Raw genomic sequence first — 14,270 nt, 5'->3', positions numbered from 1 at the left:
TCGTACAACTTGTTGGATTAATTGCTTAGCAAATAAGTCGGTCCAAAATAATACAGAAATTATCGAGCAATAGCGTGCATACCACACACATGTAGAATTTTGCTACCAATAATGAAAATACCCTTTTAGCAGTGCAGTAACAGGGAACTGCAGAAATGGAAGCCCAATTCCGAAGAGGAATTGGAATAAGGGGATGCCATTGTTGACAGCATGTGGATCTTGACTGAAAGCAGAGACTACCAGAAAGACGTTTAGCTGTGCTTTATTGAGTATCCAAAGGCATTGAGTTGGGTGGATCATGACAAATTATGGTTAACATTGAGAAGAATGGAAATTCCAGCCAATAAACTCGGCAACAAGGGACCTAAAGTCGACAGCAAGGAGGATGTAGAAGGCCTGGTGGGATTTGATCGATTGAAATGTAGCCAAGAGGAAGTACTGACACCAAAATGAAGGGGGAACATGATAGTGAGGCAGGAGGAAAGTAGAAGGAAACAGAGGAAAGAACTAGGACATAAAAGAGGTATACATGTAGGCATGTACATATGTAAATAAATTAATATATAAGGCTAGGGGTATTGAGCTATGTACATCTATTTATATGTTAAATTATTGAGGTAGCAGATGAACTTTGGGCCTCTACTCAAGTACCCCTTCAATGCAACAAAAAAAAAACGCTTTGTTCTATTAAACTGGCATTCCATGATACTCACCTTCCCGACTTGATCACTGAAGACAAAATGGATGCATAAGAAAATGTGCCTGGCTATGAAAAGATATAGCACCTGGGGTCTTAAAGGCTTAAAGTTAAACAAGCAGCCATCTAACAGGGAAGCAACAAGCCCACTTGAAGAAGCACGCCAGCCTGTGGGATCATGAGGTGTCCATGGGATCAGAGTCCAGAAGATCAAAAACAAACAGTTATATAGATGTGAAGGAGAGGAGTCAGAATGGAGACCCAAAGCCCATCTGTAGACAACTGGACATCCCCTCACAGAAGCGTCACATGGAAGGGATGATTCATCCAGGTGCAGTGTAACACTGACAAAATACACAACATTCCTCTGGTTCTTTACTGCTTCCTCCCCACCACTGTCACGACAAATCCTGCTAGAACGGAGTGTGTACATCAGTACAGCTAAGAACACAGCATCCAGGACAGATAAACCATTCAGAAACAGTAATGGGAATAGGGATACCATAAGGGGACGAGGAGGGAGAAAAGGGGGAGAAAGGTGGAACTGATAGAAACAATGGATATATAGCACCACCTCCCGAAGGGGGACAAATAACGGAAACTTGGGTGAAGGGATACAGTGGGCAGTGTAAGATATGAAAAAAAATAATAGTGATATATAATTTATTAAAGGTTCATGAGGGTGGGGGAGGGAGGGAAAACAGAGAAATTGATAATAAGAGCTCAAGTAGAATCAAATAGATAATGTTTTCAAAATGATGATGGCAACATATGTACAGACTTGCTTGATCTAAGTCATGTATGGATTGTTATAATATCTGTAAGAGCCCCAGTAAAATGATTTTTTAAAAGAATGGAACTTCCACATGTACTCATGTGGGACCTGAATCTAGACTAACAGGGGTCATTCAAACAGAAGAGGGGATGCTGCTGCATGGTTAAATTCAGGAGTGGTAGGTGTTGGGGTTGTGTCCTTTTACCCTACTTAGCTCAATCTGTATGCTGAGCAAATAATGCTAGACCCAGGGGTGAGAAAAAAATAAAATAAAGGCAGTTTGCAGACATGTTTGTCTTCAAGTTATGTACAATGAGAAAAACTGAAGACTTTTTTTAGGGAGCAAAAGATACTCTGTTATTCATGCCTCAGTGCTCATCAGATGCCACTCACCTGGCCCAAAGGTTTCTTGCTTCTAGTCAGCAACGTTGAAGGCCACGGGACTGCGGGAGGAAATCCTAGGGCTGCCACTGGGTGACTCCAGGTCTACCTGTGGGAAGAGACTGGGCTCCCAAACCCTTCAGTCATACACAACTGTTTAATCCATTGTGGTTTGGGCAACTCTTCTCCTGGGGACCCCATGTGTGTGATTAGAAGGCCATATGGTTTTTCTTTGGCTAACTTCTTCTGAGGCATAGAATTGAACCTCCAGCCTTTCAGTTAGCAGTGAGCACATTTCTGAAAGTCATCCACAGAGTAGATGATCTTCACCCAGGGGCGGACCTACGGCAGAGCTCTGGTTTGACTTTGTGTTGACTTCAGTACAGTGTACTGCAAACCTGTCAGTCTTGCCCTGGCTGAGAACAGCTACCTGGCCTCTCACCTGGTCAAACCAGTTCTCACTCACCTGTTTCATACCCCCTTTGGGAATGTGTTCTGGAAATAGCCTGAGCTAGATTGGTAGGAATTACCTTCTGTGTTTTCCCTGACTCAACCTTAAGTAGGTGAAACCTGGCCGGTAGACCTGAGGTCATGCGTAAAGAAATCTCCCTTGGCAAAGTTATATCCCCACACCCCTTGAGCTCCCTCTTTGCTTTTGTCCTGAAACTTTCTCTCCTTTCCTGCTTTCTCTACAGGGCTTCCTCATTTTACCAGGCAGCCGGAGAGCTTGAATGTTACCCGCAACACAGCCTTCAACCTCACCTGCCAGGCTACGGGCCCACCCGAGCCAGTCAGCATTTTCTGGATCCAGAATAGCAGCCGCATTAATGACCAACCGGAACAGTCCCCCTCTGTTCTAACGGTTCCTGGTAAGTCCGTCCATCCATAGATATAAAATCTGATAAGGGGAGGGATCCAAAGTTTTGGGACCCCTGCTAAGTACCACCAGGGGATAGCAGAGAAGGATGAAAACTCAGGTGTGTTGACAAGGTTAGGGGACGAGGGAAGTGGGAAGGCAGGTGGGAATCACAAGCTCAGGGTTTCCCCACTGGCAGGACTTAGCATTCGGTGAGTGCAGGCCAGGATGCAAACAGTTAAGTGTTCAGTGAGTAGCCTCGCCAAGTCTGGCCACTGGAGACCCTGCACTGATGCTGCTAGGGATTTGCCTGCCTGGTCGTTCTAACCTCAGAGGAATCGTTATTGGAAAGCCACGAGTTAGACGTGAGGAAGCACATTTGCCATGGGTGGGGAGCTGCTGAATCATTGTGGGATTGTGGTTGAATTGACATTCCATGGCCATTTTGATTTTCATCCAAACGGGAGTCTCCTGGCCTCATTCCTGCTACTCCTGGGACACTTTATTTATTTTATTTATTTTTTTCCTCCTGGGACACTTTCTCCTGAGCAACCGTTGCTGTTTCCCTTGCTGTGACTAATGGGTGGGCTCCTCTTGGGCTCTTGTGACTGCATTTAGCGATTATTCCACGACTCCCTCCTCCTGGTCTCTGCCTGTGACAGGCACATATAATGTCGGGGTACCCAGGACTCAACCCTGGGCCTGCTTCTTTTTACTTGCTCAGACTCACGCATCCGACCACTTGCTGGGAATGAATTCACTTTCTTAAAATGAAACTCTTTGATTTCTCCCTAGATTGGTCCCACCCTCCGAACTGCTCGTTTGAGCCAATGGCCATGCCCCTTCCCTCCCTCCCTCCCTCTCATTGTTCACACTGAATGGATGTAGCAGCAAGGTCTGCCAGTGCTGAGTCCACAGTGTGCCTGACATCCATCTTCTTCCCAGCCCAGTTGCCAAGGCCCTGATCCAAATCGCCAACAGTTCTTGACAAAACTACTGTGACAGCTTTCTAAAGAGTCGCTTTGCTTCCAGCCTTGTCCCTATTCCTCAGGGCAGCCAGTCACATCATTGGCCTGCTGGGCCCCTTCAGTGAGGCTCCCTGGCCTTAGACTGTGACCCAGAATCTCTCTCGTCCCTGGCCCGTAGGCCTACGTGCTTGGGCTCCAGCCTGACCCCAGCTCAGTCCCAGCCCATTCTCTCCTTCTTGTCTCGAGACCTTTGCACTCTCTCTGCTACCTGCCTGTGTTGCTCTTCCTTATGCCTTTGTCCCGTGGTCCGACTCCAATGTGACCTCCTCTGTTCACTCAGGACTATCTTAGACCCTCCCAACCCACTCGTCCACACCCAACGACATGCAAGGAGCTTCACGGAGTTCACAGTAATCTGGAATGACTTTTACTACTGTGTGTTCGCCATGCACCTTATCTTTCTTGCCTGTGCCCACAGCACAGCCTGACTCAGGGTTGTCCTGAGTCAGTGGTTTGGAACTGAATGGATAAACATAGGCAAGCCGGCCGTGAGCTCGTCTCTCTGAGTCACTCTGCTCTTCTAACTCCTGCTCCGGGAGGAAGGTTATGCTTTCTCAGCCGTGCTCTCAAATGTCTACTAGTTTCTCTAGTGATTTGATCATCTCTCTAGAGTGGTTGCTGGGAAGTCGTGTGTGTGTGTGTGTGTGTGTGTGTGTGTGTGTGTGTGTATGTGTCTATCTCCCCTCCCCCACTGAGAAAAATGTGACCTATAATTCAATATTTAGAGCTTAAGCATGCAACTCAGTTTTAATAACGATACAACCCATGTCACCACAGCCTCAAACAAAATCTAGGACATGCACACCACTCCAGGGGACAATCAGAGACCAGTGCCACCATCTACGTAGCAAGCTCTGCGTGCCGTATGAGGATGCTGGTCTGTCGTCATAGCAGCGTTGCTGACTTAGACAGGGTGGGGCTCCCTCATGATCCCTTCCAGCCAGGCTTCCATCTGCTTTCGGTTCTGATTCTTGTCATCCCAGATTAGTATCGAGAGTGAGCAGCTGGCAACAACTATGAGCTGATGGCTGTGTCGATTTAATGGTCAGTTGCAGGTCAGGAAGCATGTCATTTATAGAGCAAAGCCGTGCTCCGATTCATTAAACATCTCAAAATATAGAATTTTGTCAGGAACTTTGAACCCCCACCAAAAGTATTTTTTCATTAGTGGATGAGTTTGGCACAACACAAGTCATATACGAGAGCAGTATATGTGCCCACAGTGCCCAAGTTTAAACAGAAACCTTGCTAAGACACGGATCACAAGATCATGAGCCACGGCTGTAGCGCCTGGAGTCTTCAAGACATGTTCATTAACCTTAGACTATTTCATTTCCTTAAAAAAAAATCTTTTCATCGTGAATTAGGTGAACGTGTACAGAGCTGAGCCTCAAACCTCCGATGTCTTACTCTGTGTTACTTTACCCACCTTCCTCTTGTTGGATAGTGCCATCCCCTTCACCCCAGCTAACACCTGTCCACCTGCTAGCCTGTGACTTCGCTTCCCCTCCCAGCCCCTGGCACGCTTGGGGACCTCTGACTCGCCTTGGGCAGAATAACTGCTGGGTGTTCCGTGAGCCTGTTCTCTGAGCTACAGGTATGTGAAACAAGATGAATTGCAGTTGAAGCTGGGGCTCTCGGGCTGCTAACTATAAGGTTAGTAGGTCAAACCCACCAGCTGCTCCTCGGGAGAAAGATGAGGCTGTTTGTTCCTCTAGAGCAGTGGCTCTCAACCTTCCTATTGCCGCAGCCCTTTCATACAGTTCCTCCTGTTGTGGTGACCCCGTAGGTGGGCGTATCTGCATGTGGACGGACCTGCCTGGAGACGGAGTGAGGAGGGATGTCGGGGTTCCTAAGACCATCGGAAAGATGGTCTTGCGCGACCCCTCTGCAAGGGTTGTTCGACCCCCAAAGGAATCTCGACGTACAGGTGGAGAACCGCTGCTCTAGAAGTTTACAGCCTTGGAAACGCAGGATAGGGTCACTGTGAGCTTAGACTGACTCGATGGCGATGGGGTTTTGGCTATCAGAGTGAAACATCATGGTGCCATAGTGCTAAGCGCTTGGTTGCTGACATAAAGGTTGGCTGTTCGAACCCACCAACCACTCTGTGAAGGGAAGATGTGCCCCCTGCTTCTGTAAGGATTATGGCCCTAGGGGCCCTGTGGGGCAGTTCTACCCCATCCTTCCAGGGCACTAGGAGTTGGAATCGACTCTGTGGCAGTGAGTTTGGTGTTTTGAGTCTTCAGCTCACTTTTAGGGGAGTAGACAACTTACAACATTGAGACTCCCAATTCTTGGACATTTTATAACTATTTTTCTTTAATTTTTGTTTTCAGTTTTAGGTGAGGGGTTGCATGCCATTTGTTACACTTATTGGAAAGTACTTCATGTTTTTGATGCTGCTAGTCACCTATTTAATTTTTCACTAGTTTTTACTCCCAAAACCAAACTCACTGCCCTCCCTTTGATTCTGACTCATAGTGACTCTATAGGACAGAGTAGAACTGCCCCGGTGGGTGTCCAAGTAGAAAGCCCCACCTCTCTGCCAGGTTGGGGGCGGGGGGGACTGGTCGTCTCAAACGGCTGCCCTTGCCATTAGCAGCCCAGCCTGTAACCACAACGCCACCAGGGCTCCCAGTTTATCACTAAGATATAGAAATCGATATTTGGAGGTTATTGATGTTTTGAGGGGGCTGTTTTAGTAAAGTCTTTGACTTTTCTGCTCAGATCCTTTTGTCATCAGCCTACAATGACAGTGTTGTTTCTACCTTTTCGGTTCTCTCATACCTTTAATTTCTCCTCTTTGTTAGTTTTTGTTTGCTTATTTTAAATAAGAGGCTGTGAGAACAACGTTCCTTCTCTGTCCCTGATCACTAACTATGATGCCATCTGTGGTTTTTGTAGCTTCCTTTCATCAGGTGGAAGAGGTTTTCTTCCAGCCCTAGTTTGCTCAGTTTGAGTTTGGTCTTTCATCTTGGGGAAAGCAGCATATGTTTGCTTGTGTTTTATGATCTATGCAAAGACATTTATTGGGATTATAGATAGCCAGAGAAGAACGGGAAACCCAGACCTCTAAACTGCGCTCATGCAGAACCTGTGCATTGAACAAGGAGCAGTTGTGCAAACAGAACGGAGGAAAGACTGCTTGGTTTAAGATCAGGAAAGATGTACATCAGGGTTTGAAGAAGTCTTGTTAACAAACTTGCTCTCAGAAAGCGAGGAGGACTTGAAGCACTTAAAAGCCAAAATCCTCACCACTGGACCAATAGGTAAGATTACGATCAATGGAGAAAAGATTGAAGTTGTCAAGGATTTCATCTTGTTTGGAACCATGATAGATACTCAGCCAATAGACCAAACAGCCCACGGCAGTGAGTACAAGGTCTCACGAGACCTCGTTAAAGTGTGGAAAAGCAAGGATGTCACGTAGAGCACTAGGGTGGGCCTGACCCACGCCGTGCTGCTTTCGATGACCTCATATGCACATGAAATTTGGACATTGAATAAAGAAGACTGAAGAAGAATCGATGCATTTGAATTAAGGTTCTGGTGAAGAATATTGAAGTACAAAGAAAGAAAGAAAGTAGCGTGGACTGCCAAAAGAACAAACAAATCCGTCTTAGAAGTACAGCCAGAAAGCTTCTCAGCAAGTAGGATGGTGAGACTTCACCGAATATCCTATAGACATGAATTAGGGAGGGCCAGTGCCTGGAAAGGACATCACATGTGTTAAGTTGAGGGGCAGCCAAAAGAGGGACACCCGTGTGTGAGTCTGGGCGGACTAGAGAAACGAATCCATGGAAACACATATGTGTATAAGAAAGAGCTTCATATACGAGCGCAATTGAACATGGAGAAAACATCCCAGTCCAGACCAAGTCCATAAGTCCGATATTAGCCCATATTTCTGATATCAATCCATAAAGTCCTCTTCAGACTCATGAAACACATGCAATGGCACCGAATGCAGAAGAAGATGACAGGCCAATGGGTAGAAAGTCTTTGGATCCAGTGTCATTGGAAGCATCTCAGTGCTGGCAGGGGTCTCTGCATGGCTTCTCCAGCTTCTGAGGTCTGGTTGCGTCCATGTATCTTGTCTTCTGCAGTGTCTCCCAGGGAGTAGCAGAGAGAGAGAGAGAGAGAGAGAGAGGTGTCTTCTGCCTCCAAGGAGGAAGTACCAGATTTCCCAGAATTCTTAGGAGAAGGCAGTGCCCACACAGAAGTCTCATTGGCTATCTCCAGATTAACCGCCTAGACCCCACCCCTACACTCTCAATCCTTAAATTGACACCAGATTAGGGGACTACCACAACCCTCAACCATGTGGAACCATCCAATGGCTACATAAGAACAATTGTGAGGCTGGCGCAGGACTGAGCACTAAACAATTTAACTGGAATCTCAGTGTCATAGGGGACATTTATTCCGATGAAAATCCAGCGAGTTGTTCCAACCGATTGAGACCTTTTTGAATCATGAGTCTGTCATTGGATTAGCAAGTCACCTCCCTGCTGTGTTCCATTTGTCTTCTTAGCTATTGATGGAAATGTGGATTCCTATCTAACCAAGGGCAGAACCCAAGACAATCTCTGGGTGAACCCCAGCACATTAAATCAGCACTCTTAACTACTATGGTTCAACCCGTAGTCGAGCCACCGAATTTTATTTTCCCACCATCTCGTTTTCCATCTTATCTTGGGCGTTATCATGAGACTTGGCAAAGGTCCAGCCGTGGTCCAGCTGCACTCACTGGGCTTCCAACAGCCTTGGACATCATGGGCTAGTCACGATCTCAGAAAGAAAGGAAATTAGTTCAGACTTGGTTATGAACACAGACCTTGTCGTTGGCAAGTTGGAACCTGCCCCACCCCCTATGAATGGTCTTCACATGCTGGTAGCCACTTGTTAGTAAGCCCCTCTTAGGTTTTCTCGATATTTGCATCACAATGACTGTGTCTGTGCTTACCAGAAATCACGGCCCACTCCTTTAGGCGCTGTAGCAGAGATCCCGCAAGTAGATTTCATGAAGATAGATTTATTTTCTCAGTGCAGGGGACCAGATGTCTGAGTTCAGGGCAATGGCAATAGGAGAAGGCTTGCTTTCTGTCAGCGCTTGAGGGAGACTCTTGTCTCCTCTCTGAACTTCTGTAGCTCCTGTGTTCCTCAGTCCTTCGTAACATTCGTGTGGCTTGAACAAGTTGGAATACACTTGATGGCAGTGGGTTGGGGTTGGGTCTCTGCATATGTATATACATATATGATCTTTTTTTGCTTCCAAGTAGTATCATGTGCCGATTAATTTTGCCCATGTATTATGCAAGTGATTTGTGGATGCATTCAAACAGTAGTGGCATATCAAAGCAAAACAGGAAAGTCCCCCTTTATTCTCAAACTTTCCTTCCCTTGTGTAGAGGACAGCACCGCCAACCCTTGGCTCACTTCCATCCAGGTCCTTTCTAGTCCTTTCCCAACACCTGCACATGCGCATAGATCCCTGGGACCTGCAGATCTTTCCTGTAGCTACTGCCTCCCTGTTGGGGACACTTTTATAACGCTCCTTGGTGTGGACTGGCCGTCATTTATGGCGCCAAACCCTTGCCAATGAACCTTTAGGGTGGTTGAATTATTTTCCTGGTTCTAGCGCCGGCTCGCATACACGTCTGTCTCTGGGTGGATTTCTTCCGGGAAGATTTCTAAAAGGGAAGTTAGAAGTCAAAAGGTTTCGAGTTTGATGGATGGTGATCTTCTTCCACAAAAGCCTCGCCAGGTTACAGTCTCCTTAGTAGATGACAGTGTGTGTCTCTGAACAGCACTCTTCCCAGCACCTGCAGTCCTCGCTTCCTCCCAGTCTCATCTGTCCGAATGTCCAATGTACCCCCCTGCCCTGGCCTCTTTTCAGAATGACCGGGCTTCTCTTGTGGGTGACAATGGAAGCTTTTCTTGCTCCGTCTTGAGGGCTCAGCTCAGTGCCCGGCAAGCCGTGGTGGTGAAAACAACCACTAGGAAGGGGCCAGGGCCGGGGCCGGGGCCGGGGCGGCCTTTACATGAAGGTGCTTCTGAATCTGTGTGTGTGGCAGGAGCGGCCTTCCCCTGGGGGATGGGGTGGGGGTGGGATTGACCAGAGGCCAATGATGAGACAGATGCTTGCTGGCATTTCAGAGATTACACATCCGAATCACAAGGTTTACTAGAATTGTAAGAATGTAAATAAATTTGTCTTAAAATGAAAGCTCTCATTGAAACTGCTGAGCTGGGATTCTGCATCTTGTTTCTAAATGAATGTCCAAGGCACTCCTGCATGGCACAAACATTTTTCCTGTTTGTGGCGTGTTTGCAGAGCAAGGCTGCTAACTTCTGCTGAAAATGCAGGGGGACAAGCAAACAGTGCCGCTGACTTCAGTGTTAGCGAAATACTTGTTGGACGGCAGCGCTGGCGTAGCCGGTGCGGTAGACACGGTGAGATGAGGGTCTGCCTGGGAAATTGTACTCAAGCCAGGACCCTGAACAGGGGATCCAGCTTCTTCTCTCGCCCCCATCTCCCACGCAGCCCCAGGACCCCGGTGTTGTTCTCAAATGCCAACTGCCTGCACCTCTTGCTCTGCGTCTCTGTGATGGCTTTCACGTCGGCTTTCCTATGATCCCAGGACTGTCGCCATCGGCTCTTAGGTGGGGTCCCTGCTGCCTCACCTTCCCGCGAGTAGACAAGTTCTTCTTGAGGACAGCGTGTTGTTTGCACGAGTCATCAGTGCATTCAGGCTACAGTTCTCGTTTGACCCTGATGTCTAAGACCCTTTGGGACTCCTGCTTACCCTTCTAAGTCCCCTCCTGCCTTAGCTGCCAAGACACCCACCGGTGAGGCCTCCCAAGACGCTGGCAAGTCCTTGATTGCCTGGTGCCCTCTCGCCAGGCTGTCGCACGTGCTGTTCCTTTGACTCAGACTGCTCCCTTCTCTCTGTCCACCTGGTAACTGCCTGGTCATCTGCAGACCAGTGACTGATGGTTCCTCTCTGGAAGCCTTCCTGAGCTTCCAGCCCCTGCCCCACGTGCTCACCGCAACTCCTCATCCATCACTCTTCGCCTGCCCTTCACACAGACAGGCGCAGCTGCCACTTGCCTGCACCCCCAACCTCAGGAGAAAGTCCCTTCCTCTGTCTGATTGCTCTGATTTGGTTATTCATTCGTTTAGCCTCGTCAGCCAGGGTAGTGCCTTTCACCTGTGAAGGGCATGCGTAAATGGACCAAATGAGTGGGTGAATGAACAAATGAAGGCCCCAAGTCTTAAGCCCTCTGACAGAAATACTGGACTAAGGTTTGTATAATTATGTTTGCATTGAAACGCGTTTTTCCATCTTTTCTCTCATTTTCTCTCTAACCAGCCCTTTGAGATTAGTAGAACAGACCTTTTTTATATGACTTTATCAGATAGGATCTAACTAAGACTTGGGGAACCTGGAAGCCTATGCTCTTGACAGCTGCCCCTCACTCTCTTCCCCCCCCCCACCCACCCCCGCCCCACAGGCCTGTGCTGCCCAAATGATTGGCTACTATTCCTCTTCCTAAGTGTTTTGCGTTTTAATAGAACTATATCCAAGAATCCCATTTAACTGCAGTTTCCATTGTAAGCAAATATGAATTTGGTACCTGAGCTTCTCCAAAGAGAAGGGGGTGCTTGTAGGGGCCTTTACCTGCTGCCAAGTGGATCCTGGCTCAGAGTGGCTGAAGGAGCCAGGGTAGCATTAGCCTCTTAGTGTTTTCAAGGCTGTAATCTTTACTGAAGCAGCGCTCACTAGGGTCCATGCAGGCTTAATCCCAACCCATTCTGATGCACAGCAACCCCACCGGACAGAGCGGAACTCCCTTGGGTTCCCAAAACCATCAGTCGTTCTTAGAGCAGTGGGCCACTTCTCTCCTGCAGAGTGGCTGGTGGGGGCTCTCCCGGGCCCATGAAGGACAGTGAGTGTTTGCCAGGGGGGTGCCATCCTATCGAGAAACGGACTCAGGAGTTACCTTCGCCGCCTAGTAACGGTGACCATAATCACCATTAGAATGTGCATCAGTCGGTTCCTAAGTTTCCCCATGAGAAAGACATTAAGAAGGAAGTGGCTTAAATAGGCCGTCTGTTTGGATGACTTTGAGCCGCCCGGTTCATGTAGGAACAGGAAGGTCACAAACTTTTCCCCTCGTGATAGCAGATTTTTTTTTCCTTCTGTGATGCAAGAATTGCCCGTAAGAGCCGGGAGCAAAGAAGTACTTTGTCTAAAAAGCATTATTCATGGGAGGGGAGGGGGGTGGGGTCGAGCCAGGCTCAGAGGGGACTTGGTATATGGCTCCATTTACATAACTCTCTCAAAATGGCAAAGTTGTGATGGGGAGCAGATGGGTTTGCCAGGGATTGGGGGGGGGCGGGGTTGCTTTCTGCCAGGAGCAGCTCTGTATCCTGGTGGGGGTTCCACAAGTCTCCACCTGTGGTGAGAGTGTCACCAACTGTCCCCTCCACAGCAGCTCCTCCCTCACCAAAAACAACCGCCAAACCCGAGGAGGGTCTGTGCTTTCATTTACCTTGTTGGGCCGAAGTCCTTTTCCTGATTTGGGTCATTGTTCTCTGGGTCTCGGAGATCTTATCCTTGGGAAGCTGGATGTAGGGACTCCTGGACTTTGTTTTTTGCAACTTTACATTGTTTACCAAACAATCAGTTTTAGAACTGGTTTTCACCTAGCCATTATTGTGGCCCAAAATATTAAATTATCGGGAGTCTAAAATTCTTTCCGAATAAGAGAGCCAAATAAAGAAAGTATTTTGTTTTAGGCAAAACCCAAATCTCCACATCAAGAGTCAAACTGCTCGAAGCATTTCCTGCAGGGAGGAAGTGGTTCTGAACTTCAGTCTTGGTGCGCTTAGTGGGCTGAGGCCCCTAGGCTGTAGTCTGCCCCTGGGCAAGTTGCTCACCTCTTGGCACAGAGTCAGGATAATAGCAGCTAATAGCAGCGTCTCCTTTATGGCGTGCTTATGAGGAGCCAGTGAAAGAGCGAGTAGAAACTTTCGGGATCCGGAAGGCCTCAGCTATTATCTATTATAAAATGTTTGTTCTTTTTTATTAGCAACGGTTGCTGCCCATCTTGATGAACTGCTTTTCTATTAATTACGGAGGACTTGGGCTCATCTTTCTGTGCTTTGTTCTTTGCTTAAATGCCCACTTTGCATTCTAAGCCACGTTTCAACAAGAGCTCAGCTATTTTTTTTAGCTAACTCGACAGTTATCAATACTCGATGTAATCACAATAGTAGCAATAACATTAGCATCTATGTAAAGCCAGTTAACAATTCTCAGTGTTTTTAAAATAAGGTTTACTTTGAGCCTCACAATGACTCTGCTAGACATTTTCTTTTAAAGCTTAATTATCATGTAGTTCATGTGTCAGCCAAGTCAATGGTGTGAGCCTATGAGGAAGAATTGTGCGTTCCTCATCACAGTCAATTTCCGAACGCTTTTTCATTCTTGTAGCCTAAAGTTACTATCTCCCCCATTTCCCCCCAACCTCCCTTGGCATAATCCTAAACTTAAAAAAAAACTCACTGCTATCAAGTCGATGGCGATTGACTGGTGGTTTCGAACTGCTGACTTTGCAGTTAGCAACGCCATGCATAAAAACTAAGCCACCAAGCCTCTTCCTTACGGAGCAAGTAGTTAGTAAATATGTTTAGGGGCCTCTGGGTGGTACGAGCAGTTAAGCGCTTGCCTCCTGATAGGTTCTTGGTGGCACCATAATGCCCGTAGTACCTGTGCCCGTTTCCCCAGCAACGGAGGTAGCAAACAGAAGGACATGCTGCATAACCATAGTAGCCTCACTTGCATGCCTTGGACCGCACGAGTGCAGCACAGTATTTGTTGTTCTCATTACGGTTAGCTGACAGCAAGTCAATTCCAACGCACGGCAGCCCTGTGGGTGCAGACTAGAACCAGCCGCCCCAGGGGGTTGGCCCGACTGTCCTTTCAGAAGGAGGTCCCCAGGCCTGTCTTCTGAGATCCTCCCCGGTGGGGACAAAGGTGGACACTAGGCCCAAGTGAAAGAACAAGATGGTCTGATCGTGCGGACTTGCAGGATTGCTCCAGCCTGCACGCAGAGGATTGCCCACAGTGCTCTTGGAAACAGCTTGGTCAGCGACCCTGGGGATCCTTCCTTCCAGGGCATATCTGGGACTGAGCAGTCCTTAAAAATATCTTTCAGACTCTTTGTCATGGGCTCTCCTTTTAAAACCAGCAGAGAGGGTCTGGCAAGAGGGGCATAAATCACAATTGAGGGGTGAGGAGAACATCTTTCTGTAACAGGACTGCCCACTAGGAGGGGACCAGTCTCCGGCAGATGCCTCTGAAAGCCCCGTCCCAGCAGAGCTGGCATGCAGGAAGGAGTGGGTGAGAAGGGTGGAGACTCTGGAGGAGGAGATTTTTCTTCCTGGGAAGTCACAAGGGCTGCACTGTAAAACTTCACGGTCTATTCCAGTCTAGTGGTTATTGCTCGGCCACAGAAGCA

General features: G+C 47.8%; 1 protein-coding gene across 1 annotated transcript in view; it reads left to right on the top strand.

The window, feature by feature from the left end:
• The window catches only part of MERTK (MER proto-oncogene, tyrosine kinase), a 90,413-nt gene that overhangs the window by 18,438 nt on the left and 57,705 nt on the right, over positions 1–14,270 (top strand). Inside the window, exon 3 of the mRNA XM_075562548.1 lies at positions 2,549–2,722. Coding sequence (XP_075418663.1) covers positions 2,549–2,722 — 174 coding nt within the window. The remainder of the gene's footprint in view (positions 1–2,548; positions 2,723–14,270) is intronic.

Source organism: Tenrec ecaudatus, chromosome 11, assembly GCF_050624435.1.
Source record: "Tenrec ecaudatus isolate mTenEca1 chromosome 11, mTenEca1.hap1, whole genome shotgun sequence".
Lineage (NCBI taxonomy): Eukaryota > Metazoa > Chordata > Mammalia > Afrosoricida > Tenrecidae > Tenrec > Tenrec ecaudatus.
Note: the sequence above shows the minus strand (reverse complement) of the source record. Positions and strands in the feature narration are given on the sequence as shown.